The sequence below is a fragment of the Cetorhinus maximus genome, chromosome 16 (genome assembly GCF_964194155.1).
Source record: "Cetorhinus maximus chromosome 16, sCetMax3.hap1.1, whole genome shotgun sequence".
In the NCBI taxonomy this organism is placed as follows: Eukaryota; Metazoa; Chordata; class Chondrichthyes; order Lamniformes; family Cetorhinidae; genus Cetorhinus; species Cetorhinus maximus.
Window position 1 is genome coordinate 18,623,168 of NC_135894.1, and position 16,367 is coordinate 18,639,534.

The 16,367-nt window shown below is 41.9% G+C and overlaps 1 protein-coding gene across 3 annotated transcripts in view; it reads left to right on the forward strand.

Moving 5' to 3' along the window:
- The first annotated feature begins 419 nt into the window (after positions 1–419).
- The window catches only part of rcbtb1 (regulator of chromosome condensation (RCC1) and BTB (POZ) domain containing protein 1), a 74,070-nt gene continuing 58,122 nt past the window's right edge, over positions 420–16,367 (forward strand). For 2 of the 3 annotated variants that reach the window (XM_078559440.1, XM_078559442.1), the window contains exons 1-5: positions 420–491; positions 6,140–6,234; positions 9,596–9,792; positions 12,771–12,921; positions 15,152–15,318. In XM_078559440.1, the coding sequence (XP_078415566.1) occupies positions 9,667–9,792; positions 12,771–12,921; positions 15,152–15,318 (444 nt within the window). In that variant the 5' untranslated portion in view covers positions 420–491; positions 6,140–6,234; positions 9,596–9,666. Of the gene's footprint in view, positions 492–6,139; positions 6,235–9,595; positions 9,793–12,770; positions 12,922–15,151; positions 15,319–16,367 lie in introns of those variants that run through there. The other variant, XM_078559443.1, reaches the window with a different exon arrangement.

Consider the following 16,367-nt stretch of genomic DNA (forward strand, 5'->3'; position numbering starts at 1 on the left):
TAAACCAGCTTATCTTTCACCTCTCTTCTAGTTTTCCTTAGTTCTGTTGAAGGGTCATTCGGACTCGAAACGTTAACTATGTTCCTCTCCGCAGATGCTGTCAGACTTGCTGAGTTTTTCCAGGTATTTTTATTTTTGTTTTGGATGACGCGATCTGCGAGGGCGAGGCTCCGCCCAGGCGGCACGTGACCCCGGTTGCCAGCGAGTCCCCGCCCCCATGGGGGCACGTGACCCAGGGCGGCAACGAGGCCCCGCCCCCAGGAGGTGCGTAACCCGGTAGCCAACGAGTTCCCGCCCCCCCATGGGGGCACGTGACCCCGGGTGGCAACGAGGCCCCGCCCCCAGGTGCGACGTGAGCCCGATAGCCAGCGAGGCACCGCCCCACCGTGAGGCACGTGACCCCCGGGAGACAACGAGGCCCCGCCCTCCCAGGAGGCACGTGACGCATGGAGGACGTGCGGCCGGCGCGCGGACCAGGAAGGAAGCTCTGGGTAAAGGCGGCTTCTCGCTTCTTCCAGTCAGCCTCAGCCTGTAGTCTTTTTAAGAGCAGAATAATGATAATGTTCATTTACCGGATAAGTGGTTTGTGTGGCCTTTCAACTGAAGCTGCCTTTCAGGCAAGGCCCGAGGAACAGGCCCCTGGTACTGGCCGATGCAGAGTATTGGCTCCAGGGTCAGACTGTGGAGTTTCCTCTTCACAACTGAGAGGGGAATCTGGGTATTATGGGGTCTGCTTCCCACTTTAACCAAACTGTGTAGACATCAGATTCTTACTGTAGGTCCCTGACTGAAGGATTTTAACCATAACGGTTAATATTTTTGAAAACAAGTGTAAGGCTTTGGGTAAGGGCTGGGGAATGTGAGGAATAACTCTTTTATGCAGAGTGGGAATGATCTTGCAGCCTAGGAGGCTGGGGGGAAGCAGAGGTGGTCAGTGCTCTCAAAAGGAAACTGGATGGGCTCTTGAGGGAAATGAACCTGCAGGGTTATGGGGATAGAGCAGGGAAATGGAACTGTCTACAGAGAGCTGGCATGGGCTCGATGGGCTGGATGGCCGCCCCCTGTGCCAAAATGATTATGATTTTAAGTTTGTAGCCAATCCTGCATTGAGTGCAGAAACCGTGCAACTCCTGGCAGTCTTTATTACAGGCTATTTTCTTTATGGGTTGAATAGAGACCTTTGCAATTGGCAGTGATGGTCTTTCAAATCTAGAACAATGGTTGCCCTTGCCAGTTAATAAATGAAATGCTGCATATGCTGTTGCACTGTCACAAAGTGTAACCATTGGATGCAATGGCTAATGTAGGAGCTACTGGTGATTATGTCTAGAGCTGCATTTTTGTTTTGCTCTATTATGTTACTTGCAGCATTCATCATTGCAAAGTAACGTGTCTATGCAAACCTGTAAATGTCACACACGTTGAACTTGACCCTGGAACACTCCCTAGACTTCCAATTCGCAATGTGGAAGGCCAGTTGGGCTCAGCTGAACGTTAAAACATTGTGGGCACAAGCATAACTCTGCGACTAGAGTCCATAATCCAGGCTGGCACTCGATGCTGAGGGAATGCTGCATTGTTGGATGGGACATTAAAATGATGGCTTTTTCTACCTGTTTCAGTTAAAGAAAGAAAGACTTGCATTTATATAGCACTTTTCATGACCACTGAATGTCTCAAAGTGCTCTACAACCAATGAAGTACTCTTTGAAGTGTAGCCACTGTTGTAATGTAGGAAATGCGGCAGCTATCTTTCACAGAGCAAACACGCTCAAACAGCAATGTGATAATGACCAGGTAATCAACATCACAAAAACAGATTGAAGGATAAATATTGGCCAAGACACTGGGGATAATTTTTCTGCTCTTCTTTGAAATGGTGCCATGGGATCTTTTGGATCCACCCAAGCAGGCAGGTGAGGCCTCGGTTTAATGTTGGGTTTAAAGTTGAATATTACAGCTCTCTCAGTGCTATTCAAGGAAGAGAAGTTTCCTGGCCAATAATCTTCTTTCAACCAAAATATATTCATCATGTTGCTGTTCCTAGGATCTTGCTCCATGCAAGATGGTTTGTGTGTTGCGTACATAACAACAGTGACTGCACTTCAAAAATGTTGTTCCGCAGAATCTGAAACACACTGAGAAACATAAGTGCTCTTTAAGTTTATTGTTTCCTTACACAAAGTTCTGCAAGATAGCTGAACGCTAAATCTGATGTAATAATTGTGCCAGAAATGCTGTTGTACCATTCAAAGTAGTTGAGTTGGAGACCATTCTTTTCCTGACATTGGAAGGTTTGATTGGGGTTATATATTCATGCCAAAGGTAAATAAGATTCTTGGCTTGCTCTTGGACTATTCCAAAGACCTTGATCCAAATAATATTGATAGTTTTCAAGTTTATTCAATCACAGGACACATTACAATACTGAGTGAAGTGTAAAACACAACTTGCATTTATAGAGCACGTTTTAATGTTCCAAGGCACTTCACCAGGGCCTTATCAACGTTTTACCTGAGCCACAGCAGGAGATATTAGGAAAACTGACCAAAAGCTTGGCCAAAGAAGTGGATTTTAAGGAGTGTCTTGAAGGAGGACTGCAGTGGATGTTCACCAGACTAATTCCTGGGATGGTGGGACTGTCCTATGATGAGAGATTGAGGAGACTGGACCTCTATTCTCTAGAGTTTAGAAGAATGAGAGGCGATCTAATTGAAATGTACAAAATTCTTAAGGGGCTAGACAGAGTAGGTGCAGAAAGGATGTTTCCCCTGGCTAAGGGCGGTGGGGGGTGGGTGGGTTCTAGAACCAGGGGACACAGTCTCAGGATAAGGGGCAAGCCATTTAGGACCGAGGTGAGGAGGAATTTCTTCAGTGTGTGTGTGGGGAATCGTTGGAATTCTTTACCTCAGAGGGTAGTAGAATCTCAGTCACAGTATTTTCAAGACAGAGATCTATAGATTTGTAGATTCTAAAGACATCAAGGAGTATGGATATAGCATGGGAAAATGGTGTTCAGGTAGATCAGCCATGATCTAGTTGAATGGCGGAGCAGGCTTGAGGGGCAGAATGGCCTACTGCTCCTATGTTCCTATGAGAGATGGGTACAGAGGTTTAGAGGGAAAATTCCTAAGTTTAGGGCCTAAGGTTGCCAATGATGGTGTAAAGAAATGCCAAGCTTTTGGAGGGTTGCAGGGCTGGTGGAGGTTTCAGAGGTGGCCATGGAGAGATGTACTACCAGAATTAGCAAAGTTGAAGTTGGGCATAGAGATGCATTAACTAACACTACTTTGTTTAACAACATCAGTCATGACAGTTAATAGCATAAGCTTAACCATTTATGATCATATGAAGTAATTCAATGAGTACAATTAACAGCCTTAATTATGTCAGTTTTTATGTATGCAGTAGCTCAGCAATAGCTGAATCTTGATAAATAAGTTATATTCACTGGCAAGATTATCGTGCAATTTAGCAATGTTTAGTGTGTATTTAATATGCTGGTAAATTTCCAAAATCAAGGATCTCCTATGACAAAAGTATGCAATTTCATGCCTTGTTGTAGTAGACAGTTCAGCCCTATTGAGAGATGCTTGGATTTCACCTCTGGGATCATGTGGCAAATTGTGGACAGTAGTCATTGTCTTTCATTGTTGTCCTGTGTTAACTAGTCTGTTACTGTTACTTTACTGAACATGTGCTGCACTGTGAGGTGTCATACAGTATTTCAGATGAAATGTTAAATTTAGGCCTGTCTGCTCCCACTAGTGGATGTAAATGATCCCATGACATTGTTTTAAACAAGGGGAGAGGAATAAACCAGCAACTACATGCCAGTCAGCCTGACAGTGATGATGGTGAAACTTTGAGAAAATGATACAGGCCAAAATTAATTGATATTTAGAAAAATATGGTCTAATAACTCAAAGCACAGATTTATTAACCTAACTTGTGTAAGAACCTCCTAAAAAAAAATCTCCTGTTTTTAGCTGGGAAAAGCATAATTTTAAATACTTAAGTTTAAGCTTGAGGCTGTCTCAATTGGGGAATTGTGAGTAAGCAAAACAAATAATTCTGTCAGATGACCCTGCTCCCAAGGTGTCATTCAACTGTATAGGCATATGTCAGAAGCTATAATTGTTATATATTAAAATAGTTTAATAAAGGGCAAAACTTGAGTTAGGCATTACACTTTTTTCCTGTGCTCGACTTTTAAAACATGGTGATGAATATCTTCTCTGATGTTGCAGCTACCCAAGGTGCTTCCTAACTTGTCAGCTTTATTTGTTTATTGCATCAATCAGTATATTCCTGCAAAGTGTTGTGTTAAACTCTAGTTAAAGTTGATACTAGACTTAATCTGAAATATATAGTAAGATGTAGGTGGTCCCTTGTTTGTGTCTCAAGAACAGGGCAGTTAGGGATGGGCAATAAATGCTGGCCTAGTCAGTGATGCCCAAATCCCATGAACAAATTAAAAAAAAGTTTCCTGGCAGCCAAGTGTTGACCATTTTATATTCTCAGAATGCTCTTCTGACCAAGTCTTCTTGCAGATACAAATCACAATGATCCAGATTTTGCTGTCATTGTAACGATGTGGCTAATGGCACTCTGCTATTTATGTGTAAGTGATACATTAACTTCAGGCAAGGGAAAGATGTGCTGTTAAATACAAATGTCCAAAGATTGCTGTCTGAGTTCTTCTGCTTCACCATTAACTTCACAAAAACAGCATTTTGCTGTCATCTTCACTGTTGACATGCATTGAATGCTGTGAAGTTGCTATCTTTGCATATTTTGGGCTGGCAATCAGTACCACAGGCACACTATTGACAATGTAATGAGTGTTAATGATTCCAATCAATCACTCTGGCACTGAAAACGAACAAATGCAGAATTTCATTCCTTCACATTTTGAATTTTTTGGGGCAGTTTTAAAAATGGCAGATTTTGAATTGAATTTCTTTTCCTTTCTGACTCTCCTCTTTCTGTCTCTTAATTCAATCTGTGTTTCCCTGATTTAATTTTGCTTTATCTACCTGATTTGACATTGAATTCGCTGACTCACGTTCACCCTTTATCTCAGTCCCTTCTACTGTTTGTTTCTCAATCCATAAATCTAATTGGCTAAGGAGATACCCTGTTGGTTGCCCTGTTCACTCAGACCCAGATGCCCTGTTTCCCCCACTGCGCTGCTTTAGGTTCAGACATTCAGTAACTTTGTGGACAGAAAGGTTTTGAGTTAACAAATACAGGACCAAGTCCAACTATAACAGAAGATGCTATTAGATGTCCAACTACAACAAATTCTGGCCCATTATTTAAATAGAACCTTAAGCACATGAGAGGAAGGCAGTAGTGACCTGTAAGTGATGCAGATCCTTTCCTGAATGTTGAATTGTGCTTTTGTAAGCACTCCCGGGAACATACAACATTTAAACCTTCCCTTCCAAATCTGTGTTTGAACAAGTTAACAACATTAGTACATCTGTTATCCCATAGAAAATATAGATAATTTACTGGTGTTATGTATAGCTGCTGCATCGCACGTCCTTTTCCATTCATCCCACCACTAAGACTACCATTTCCCACCTCCTTAATATTGGCCATTTCCACCCCTGCTCCCACCCTCTAAATTTCAACTCACCCAAAACTCTGCTGCTGTTACCCTAACTCGCACCAAATCCTGTTCACCCATCACTCCAGTGTTCACTGACCTGCATTGTTCCAACAACGCCTTAATTTAAAATTCTCATCCTGGTGTTTAAATCCCTCCATGATCTTGCCCCTCCTTATCTCTGTAACCCCTTCCATTCCTAAAATCCTCCGAGAGTTCTCTCTTCCTCCAATTCTGACCTCTTCCACATCTCAGATTTCCTTCACTCCAGTGCAAGCCTTGCCTTCAGTTTTCTAGACCCTAAGCTCTGAAGTTCTCTCCCTAAGTCTCTTAACCTCTCTTCTCCATGAAAATGCTCCTTAAAATCTACCTCACCTGTCCTACTGGTCTCCTCAGCATCAAATTCTATCTGGTAATGCTCCTGTGAAACACCTTAGGACATTTTACTATGTTAAAAATGCTATAATAATACAAGTTGTTATTGATTAGTGTCTCCTTCTGATTTCTTTCCAACCTCTCCAGACTTGCTCTTGGATTGTTTGAGGTATCTTTATTAAAATGGAGGCTCTGTGACTACGCTCTACAATTTGCACTCTTGATCTACCATTGTTGTTCAGGTAAGGCAGTCCTTAAGTTGAAGTCCTACACACTGCATATATGTGAATGAAGGAAGATGACATATGCTGCTTGTTCTGGGCAGTGGAAGGAAAAGTTAAACCAATCATCCCAAATCCTAATTGGCATGGAGCTTTTGTGTTTGTCGTTGTGTTTGCGCCATGGTCCTAAATAAAGGCCCCAGTGCAAGGCGACCCACACACGGAATCAGGTAAATTTTGCTCCTCACACAAGAGCAGATGATGATGGTTCTGGCAGCAGATTACTGGATCTGTGAAAATCTGGGTCTAAGATGTCATTGGAAGTCTGAAGGTTGCCTGTAGTGCCAGAAAAGCTGTTCATCTGCAGTCAATCCTTCTCTGCATTACTGTGTTATGATCCATTGTTTCAACAATTCTCACTTTAATCCCTTGCAATGTATGATAGCTTTGACCTTTATATCTTTTGAGAACTTTGGGTTCCAAAGCTAAAAGTGAAAGCTGCTGTGTTATCCTAGCATAATGTTACAATCCCCATAGAGACCCCTAACTTTTAAAAACAGAATGACAGAAAGCATCACATGACAAGATTTCACGTTTTTAGACTTCGACTGTAACAAACATGCTAAAATTAACAAACACTAACATTACTCAGGCAACTCAGATGCTAAATATTTTTAATTCATTCATGGGACGTGGGCATCGCTGGCTAGGCCAGCATTTATTGCCCATCCCTAACTGAACTTGTTAAGAGGGAGAGGGGATAGCGTGCAAGGGAGAGGGGAGCCAGCATGCGAGAGGGGGTGCTCGGGCGCGCATTCTCCCCCCTCCCTCGCTCGGGCGCACATTCTCCCCCCTCCCTTGCTCGGGTGCGCATTCTCCCCCCTCCCTCGCTCGGGCACACGTTCTCCCCCCTCCCTCGCTCGGGCATGCATTCTCCCCCCTCCCTCACGTGGGCACTCCCCCTCCCTAGATGTAGATTTATTTTCATTATCATCTTCTTATCCCTCCAGTTTCTGTGGGAGTTCACAAACAATGGCCTGCTACTGACATGCTGTGAGGCAATTTGTAGTCGTCAGTCATTATTGCAGCCTCTCTTAGGAACTTTATGGTCTTTCAGGTGGTACCTTATTCCCAAAGGGACACCTTTTTTAAAACCTTCCATTAGCATTATACCTCTAAGGTTTTAAAAATATTGCTCAACCTTCATGGATCTATATGACCTATCAAATAACATCTCCTTTTCTCTAGCAAATTCCAGAGAAGTGTGACTCTGTTATTTCCTTAAATTTCTAGACTTCTGTCTGTGAGCCTCCAGCACTAAATCATAGGCATTGAGAACAGTTTTCGCTGCATCATAGTTACCAGACTGTCTGAAAGAGACGAGTACACTTCTAAAGCCTTCATCATGGACACACTCTGCAATAAAACTGTTCAACTTTCTTTCCACCATTGCAGTTTTGCAGCAAATTTCTCAAATGACACAAAATACATTTCAACTCTTTACTCACTGAAATTAGGCAATAAACAAATACTCCTTCCAAAACCAAAACCAGGAGTTAAATCGAAGTCATCATCAAGTTCCCCTGCCACCCACTGTTCACGTAGTCAAAGGCTTTCTCTGTCAAGTTCAAATTTCCTTTCTAATTTGTCTTGCTTTTGTTTATCTTTTTCTTTGGAGTTCTAGTTCAAATTTTCATAATTTTTTCTTTTTCCTCTTTCTTTTCAAAATTCAGGTTTTTGGCTTTCCTCCAATTCAAGTTTTGCCCTTTCTTTATCTCTTTCCAATTCAAGTTGATTAATTTGTAACTGAATTCTAACTACCTTGCCTGAGTGCTATCGGAATCACCCTTTACCTCCTCAAGGTTCGAGTGTTGAGCCATAACTTCACTCTGTCTTTTTTACTCCACTTATAAATCTGCCCCTAATTCCTCAGCCACTGCCTTCAAATTAACCTTTGTTAACTATTACGATGCATTTACAGACAGGTCCCCTCTCTCCAGAAACGCTTGAGCAATAGCAGTGTGGTTGACTCTTAACTGCCCTCTGAAATGGCCTAACAACCTAATAAGTTCAAGGGCAATTAGGGATGAACAACAAATGCCCACATCCCATGAAAGAATAAAAAAAGTAGCCATGCCAACTTTTCAATGAATACAACAAAAGTAACTGTGAAATCTTGTTTGTTTAAACTGTGGAATATTCCAGTGTTATCAGTTTTACATCCTCTGGAGTCGTATCCTGCAAAGGCCCCCAATTTGTTACGATCTCCATAGAGACTGATGACTTTTAAAAAGAGATGTGCATTTTCCAATGACTGTTGGAAAACATTGCATGACAAGATATCACATTATAAGACTCTTACTGTAACAAACACACGAAAATCAACATGCACTTAAGATTACATTCAACTATTTACTTCAACGGAAGCGCTTTAAGATGTTTTTGAACCTTTTTAAAAATGCTTCTTGTCATGTTCATGTCAAATACTCTTTCAACATGTCTGTGTATTTTCCATGGTTTATCACAACTTTTTAAAAATTCATTCACGGGATGTGGGCTTTGCTGGCTGGGTCGGCATTTATTGCCCATCTCTAGTTGCCCTTGAGAAGCTGGTGGTGAACTGCCTTGAACCACTGCAGTCCATGTGGTGTAGGTACACCCACAGTGCTGTTAGGGAAGGACTCCAGGATTTTGACCCAGCTACAGTGAAGGAATGACGATATAGTTCCAAGTCAGAATGGTGAGTGACTTGGAGGGGAACTTCCAGGTGGTGGTGTTCCCATCTGTCTGTTGCCCTTGTCCTTCTAGATGGTAATGGTCCTGGGTTTAGAAGGTGCTGTCTAAGGAGCCTTGGTGAATTCCTGCAGTGTATCTTGGAGATGGTGCACACTGCTGCTACTGTGCGTCGGTAGAGGAGGGAGTGAATGTTTGTGGATGTGGTGCCAATCAAGTGGGCTGCTTTGTCCTGGATGGTGTCAAGTTTCTTGAGTGTTGTTGGAGATGCACTCATCCAGGCAAAGGGCACATATTCCATCTCACACCTGACTTGTGCCTTGAAGATGGTGGACAGGCTTTGGGGAGTCAGGAGGTCAGTTACTCGTCACAGGATTTATATAGCACCTTTAACATAGTAACACGTCTAAAGGTGCTTCAGACTAAATGTGAAAGCCAGTTCCATTGCAGTGTTGGTAATGTCACTTGCTCCTTAAAGTGTTACACATCTAAAATTTTATTTTTCTTTCAAAAAACTGAACTTGATTTTGGAGGGTTAGTTTCAAGCTGTCTTGTTATCTTCTGACTTGCTATGATGAGCTGAGATTTTTTTTCTCCTTCATGTTTGAAGTAACACAGATCAAAAAATGTCAAATTCTCTTTCTTCCAGGCACAGTGCTAAAGGCTGGAGGAAATGTGACTGGGCAATATCTTTAACTGGTTGTGCTTAAGAAACCAGTCATGGTGGATGTTGGAAAATGGCCTGTGTTCAGCTTGCTTTCTCCGCAGGAAATTAAATCGATTCGTCAAGCCTGTGTATTTGGTACTTCAGCTACTGAGGCTATTTACGTAACAAAAAATGATGATGTAAGTCTTGGGTTGGCTTTTTATGTCTTTGTGGCATTTTCCCTTTCAAGTGAAGGCTATGACCTATTTGGCAGAAAAATCACTGATCCTTGCATGATGGAAATAAATCTTCTGCTTCTAGAGAGCCTCAGTAAGCAAAATGACTGGCTCTCTACCTGCCTTCTTGACTTAGCTCATTCCCATCACCTCCCAGTCTCTGTCAGTGCAGTGACTCTTTCTGACCTCACGACAGGGAGAGGCGATGGTGTAGTGGTATTGTTGCTGGACGAGTAATCCAGAGTCCCAGGGTAATGCTCTGGGGACCAGGGTTTGAATCACGCCACAGCAGATGGTGGAATTTGAATTCAATAAAAAAAATCTGGAACCATTGTCGATTGTTGTAAAAACCCATCTGGTTCACTAATGTCCCTTGAAGGAAGGAAATCTGCCATCCTTACCTGGTCTGGCCTACATGTGACTCCAGACCCACAGCCATGTGGTTGGCTCTTAAATGCTCTCTAAACAAGGGCATTAGGGATGGGCAATGAATGCTGGCCTAGCCAGCGATGCCCACATCCCATGAATGAATTAAAAAACACTTGCAAAACAGCCAGTTTTGATGGGGAGAGGGGGTTGGACTACCCAAAATGTGCCAAACATTCTCTTGACAGAACTGTTAGGTGGGCTGTTGGTATTAGTATGGCCAACTTGTGGTTTCATTGTTATGCTTCTGTAGTTCTGCGTTAGTTTTTTTAAACCATAACTTTATAACCTTACTTACTTTTGTTTTTTTTTCCATTTTAGTATCTTTCACATTTTCTTTCTATTCCTTATTTCTCTAATCATTAATTTTCTCCCCTATAAAAGTCTTCATATTATTTCCTACTGCTTTGTGTGTTAATATTCACCCCTTTGCGCAATAATGATTCCTTGAATTCTCTCTCTGATGTCTTTATCCAGTTTGTGTTACATAATTCTTTCGTCTTTTTTTTGTTTCATTGCCACCATTTATGCTTTCATTTCCATAATTTAATCCTTAATCTTTCTGCATACATGCTGCAGAAATAGGCCGTGCATCCTAAGACCATGCAAGTGCTTATGCTGCACACGAGCTTCATCTAACAATATCGACATATCCTTCTATTCCTTCCTCCCTCGTGTGCTTATCTAACTGCCCGGTGACTGCATCTCTGCCACAACTGCTCCCTGTGGAAGCATATGCCACATTCTAGCCACTTCCTGGGTAAAGAAGTTTCTCCTGAAGTGCCAAATTTGATTTATTAGTGACTATCTTATATTTATAACCCTAGCTCAGGTCCTGCCCACAAGTAGAAACATTCTTTTATGTCTACCCGATCAAACCTTTTCATGATCTTAATTACCATCATCGAGTCACCTTTTCTAGAGAAAGGCCTGTTAAATCATTCCTGAAAAGCATAACCTCCCAGTTCTGGTATCATTCCAGTAAATCATTTTTTCACCCTCTCCAGTATCTTTATAGCCTTTTCATAATATGGAGAACAGAACTGTTCATAAACTCAAATGTGTGGTTTAGTCAAGGTTCTATACAGGTTTAACATAATTTATCTGCTTTTTCATTCGTTTGCTCTAGAAATGAACCCCTGTGCTTTGTTTGCTTTTTTATGATGTTATTAATCTGTCTCATTACTTTTAATGATCTTTATCCCCAGATCCCTCTATTGCTCCACATGATTTAGACTTATTTTCCAAGAAGTGTGTGGTCTCCTTATTCTTCCAACCATAATGTATTGCTCAAATTTATATATATTGAAGTTCATTTGAAATTACATGTCCATTCTGCAATTTTATTAATGGTTTTCCTGTATTTTGCTGCAGCCCTCTTCTATATCAGAAGATTGCAGGATAAGATCCCTCTCAGAGACTTTGGCACATAATCCAGTGCTTCAGTGCAGTACCAACGGAGTGCTTTTCTGTCAGAGGTGTCCGCTTTCGAATGAGACATTAAACCAAGATCCTGTCTGCCCTCTCAAGTAAACAGATTCCATGACACTATTCAAAGAAGAGCAGGGGAATTCTCCTGGCTAAAATGGATCCATTTGCAAACTTTGGAATTCACTTTCAATACCTGAGTTCAAATTATTTATGTAAATTGTGACCAACAGTGGTCCCTATACCAATCCTTGTGGAACAACATTTCCCACCTTTTGCCAATCAGAGTAATGACCTTTAACTCCTACTTTCTGTTTTACTGTTTTGTAACCAGCTTGCTATTTCCATTCTGTTACTTGTGTCCTGACTGCCAGTTCTAACCATAATCAGGAACCTACTTTTTGGTACCTTATCAAAGGCTTTTTGGAAATCCAAACATATTGGGCGGGATTTTCCAGCCCCGCCAGGCGCTGGGATCGTCCAGTCCCGCCACCGAATCTCCCGCGGCGGATCCCAAAAATCCCGGCCATTACGCCTACTGCATTACCCTATTTGTTACTTTTTCGAAGAATTCAGTTGGACGAGCGCGTCCTTTTCTTTTGGAATCTCTGCTGATTACTCTTTATTTATTTCCACTTTTGAGGTGTTTTACTTTTACGATTTTGACTTGGGATTTCTTTCCTATCACTGACTTTAGACTAATTGGTCTGCAATTCCCTGCACTAGTTCCATCTCCCTTTGTAAATATAGAAATCATATTAGCTGTCACCAGTCCTCCGCCAAATTCCCTTTCCAAATGAAATTATATATAGATATACAAGTATATGCAACAGTTCCTCTGCTATCTCTTAACTTCTTTTAAAAGGTGTGGATGTAGCCCATCCGGACCAGGGTTTTATCCACTCTAATTTTAAATCGTTTATCAATTTAAAAACAGTTGCCTTTGCAGGAAGAAGAATGTTCCCAGGCTCATTGGAGTTAGTAAAAATGCACTATAACCATTGCCAGTAGTTGGTCTGAGTAACATATCTTGACAATTAGTTCACATGATCACATGGCTCACTGTATGCAACCCACTTCTGTTGCAGGTATTTGCACTTGGGGTGAATTGCAGCAACTGCCTAGGAATTGGAGATGGTCAGAGTGTAGTTACACCAAAGAAAATAGAAGCTTTGTGTGGGAAGAAAATAATTTCTCTCAGTTACGGAAGTGGACCACATATTTTACTTGCAACTAAAGGTAAACTTAAGTTCTACTGTACTGATTTCCAGTATAGTTTTCAAGGTTGTCCAGTTGTCAGCCATGGCTCAGTGGTAGCACTCTCACCTCTTGAGTCAGAAGATTGCAGGTTAAAATCCCTCTCAGACTTGGGTGCATAATCCAGGCTGGTGCTTCAGTGCAGTACTGAGGGAGTGCTGTACTGTCAGAGGTGTCCCCTTTTGAATGAGACATTAAACCAAGATCCTGTCTGCCCTCTCAAGTAAAAGACCCCATGGCACTATTCAAAGAAGAGCAGGGGAATTCCCCAGGCCAATATTTATCCCTTAACAAATGTCACTAAAGCAGATTATCTGGTCATGATCTCATTGCTGTTTGTGAGACTTTTTTGTACCCAAATTGACTGCATTTCAAAAAGAACATTATTGACTGTGAAGCATTTTGGGAGATTCTCAGGCCATGAAGGGTGTTATGGAAATGCAAGTTGTTTCCTTTCTGTGCTAAATTTAGTTGATGAGATTAGGAATGATGACCTGTAACTTCTGAGCTCCCCAGCGTCAAGTTTGTGGGGCAAAGATTAGCTGGGGAATCCCTCTGGGAAGTCCGCAGGTAAGGGTTTTCACGGCAATTGCTCAGAAGTGCACACTTACCCTGGACAAGTGCACTGTGCTGGGAACCATCCGATAATGTGGTTTAAATAGAAAACTTCGGATGGTTCCACTGGGGTTATACCAACAGTTACTAAGAAAAAGTTAGAAGAATTAAAACCTCTTCTAACTTCTGAGTAATTATTGTAAAGACCCAGACCGACTCCAAGGGAGTCCCCCAAACCCCCTCCCCCCAGCCATGGAACTTCTCCCACCGCCCCCGATAACCCGCACCATGCCCTCAACCTCTGACACCCCCGACAATCCCCACTCCCTGACCCCCAATCCCTACCCTCCCGGACCTCCAAAACCCTGAACTCCCTGTTCCACCAACTATTTTCCCCTAGCTAGCTGACACTGTCTCCATTGTGGTAGATGCAGATTCCCTCGCTTTAATCTCTGTGACAAAACGAGGCTGTATTTTATTCTTTGGGTGGAGGCGAAAGGTAAGTGGTTGACGGGGGCGGGGGGAAGGAGAAACTTAAAAATGCAAAATTCATCAAAACATTATTTGCAAAAAATCAACTGTCAAACCAGAATCAAATGCCACATTTATTTTGCTGGAGCGGTTTGGGATCCCCTATTTACATTGCTAGCTGGGAGCGGGTTGCACCCACAGGATAGAACACTTCTAAACTTCTGGTTTCCAATAGGTTAGCTGGTGGTTATCTCTCCAGCAACAATGAGTCCAAAGCCACTTTTGCTGGCCATTAATGCTCACAATTAGTTTGGAATAATATCTAGATTAGTTGCTATTAGCAATGCACAGGTTAGCTTCATTTTAAGCTGCAAGTTTAAACTGTAGAATTTGCCATTCATTAATCCCATGGAGCCATTTGAGGCCAATGTTGATAATAAAACGGTTGAAACTGCTGGGAGGGGTTGAGTGCTTCATGTGGCAGTTTCTCTTTCCTAGTCATCCTCAAAACTGTAGCTGTTCCAATGGAAAGATTGTGATTAATTGTAATGCGCTGGATTTCGCTGCAGGGAACTCAATTGTTAGCCAGTTTTTTTGGCACCAGCCCACAATCTGTGATTCAAATTCCCTTTGTCACGAGTTGATGCACTGAGACACTCTCTTTGCCTTACATTGGTAGCTGATTCCTGCAGCCATGATCTAGTTGCATCAATGGAATCAGACATTTCCCAGTCTGTAGAGGATTCCATTCATGCTGCAGGTCAGCTTCATGAATCAGGAGAGTGCACTCTTGTCCCTGTCATGCCTCACATTTCACCAGTATTTCTCGTCAACTACTCGGTGCTACTCCTGTCCTGTTCCCCCACCACCAGTCCAAAATATGTGTTTCTAAAATCTAAGTGTTCAATTTTTATTTTTGAATGAGGCAAACCGAGTCAGGAGTGTGGGTGGATGAGGGGGAGTGGCTGTGTGGGCCAATCATTTTTCAGGGTTCTCCTGATGGGGCTTCATATGCCTGAGGACCCAGAGAAAATAACTGCCTCTCCCCAAAAGTGTGCTTGGTGCTACCTGTTTGAATGCAAATGTTGCCTGGATTTTCAGTAAAGACCAGGGCCTATGGTGACAATCTTCAGGTAGCCTCTGCAGCCTATCAGTCACTTCCAAAAAATATTATCATCTTTTACAGATGGAGAGACCTACTCCTGGGGCCTCAACAGTTATGGCCAGCTGGGTAATGGAACAACCGGTCCTGGTTCATTACCTTTCCTTGTTTCTAGCATGTTCGATGACAAAAAAGCAGTGGAGGTAGCTTGTGGTTCCAATCATTCTATGGTTCTAACAACAGAAGGGGAGGTGAGAGCTGACCACCTAAGTGTAATGTTTTTACAGTCTGCATTTTTTGTTTGATAATCTAAATTTATCTATGCATGTGATTTGATTTCCAACTGTAAAAATTAATCTTTTCAAAATTCTAAATATAATGTAGGTATTAGAATGAAAAGCTGGGTGAGCTTCATTTTTTAAGTGAATTTTCTTTATATTTGTTTTTCATTGAACCAAACAGCACAGAAGGAGGTCATTCAACTCATTATTCCTGTACCAGCTCTTTGAAAGAGCAATCCAGTTAGTCCCTCATCCCTGATACCATTGTGGTAAATCTCCTCTGCACTCTTTCCAAGGCCATTTCAACCTTTGGTGCCATGTAGAAAATAGTATTCCAGCATTAATTCTACCCTGCCTCAAAGCAATGCCAAGTCACTCTTAGACGTTATTGGGGACAGTATGGCTTCTTGTGCACAAAGATGTCTGTACACTGTGACTTGATAGCAGATGTATTTATGATCTTTTGGCCTCAGTGGTTGAAAGTAGAGGGGCAATTTTTGAAGGCCTCTTGTTGAAAGGAGAGAACTCCTGCATTGGTTCTGGACTCCATAGCTAGAGATTGATTGGAATTTTCATCATAAAACACTTTCAAACGCAAGATCATATTTAACGTACAAACATGTATATGTGAATGTGTGCGCACATACACGCATTCAAACATTCACACACATGCGGATGGATAAAATGCACATAAAAGCACACAGAGAAAAGTTGTGCAACAGGGAAGCAGAGGCACACAATGAAAACGCATGTGCACACACAGATGTAGAACTTCGAAATATAAATTTTGACAGTAGACTGAATATGTGGTGTGCACTAATAATGTGCAATGTTGTAGCTATATATCACATTTTTTAAGTGTGTTCTTTTTCAAGTACAGCACTAGAGTACAGTGTGCATGTATGTACAGGACATTGAGTTAGTTTCCATGAGCTAAATCATTATTTAATATTTAGAAACTAGAGCCTCGAAATTTACCGGCATTGCACACATGGCAACTTCTGGTGCCAAGATGTTTG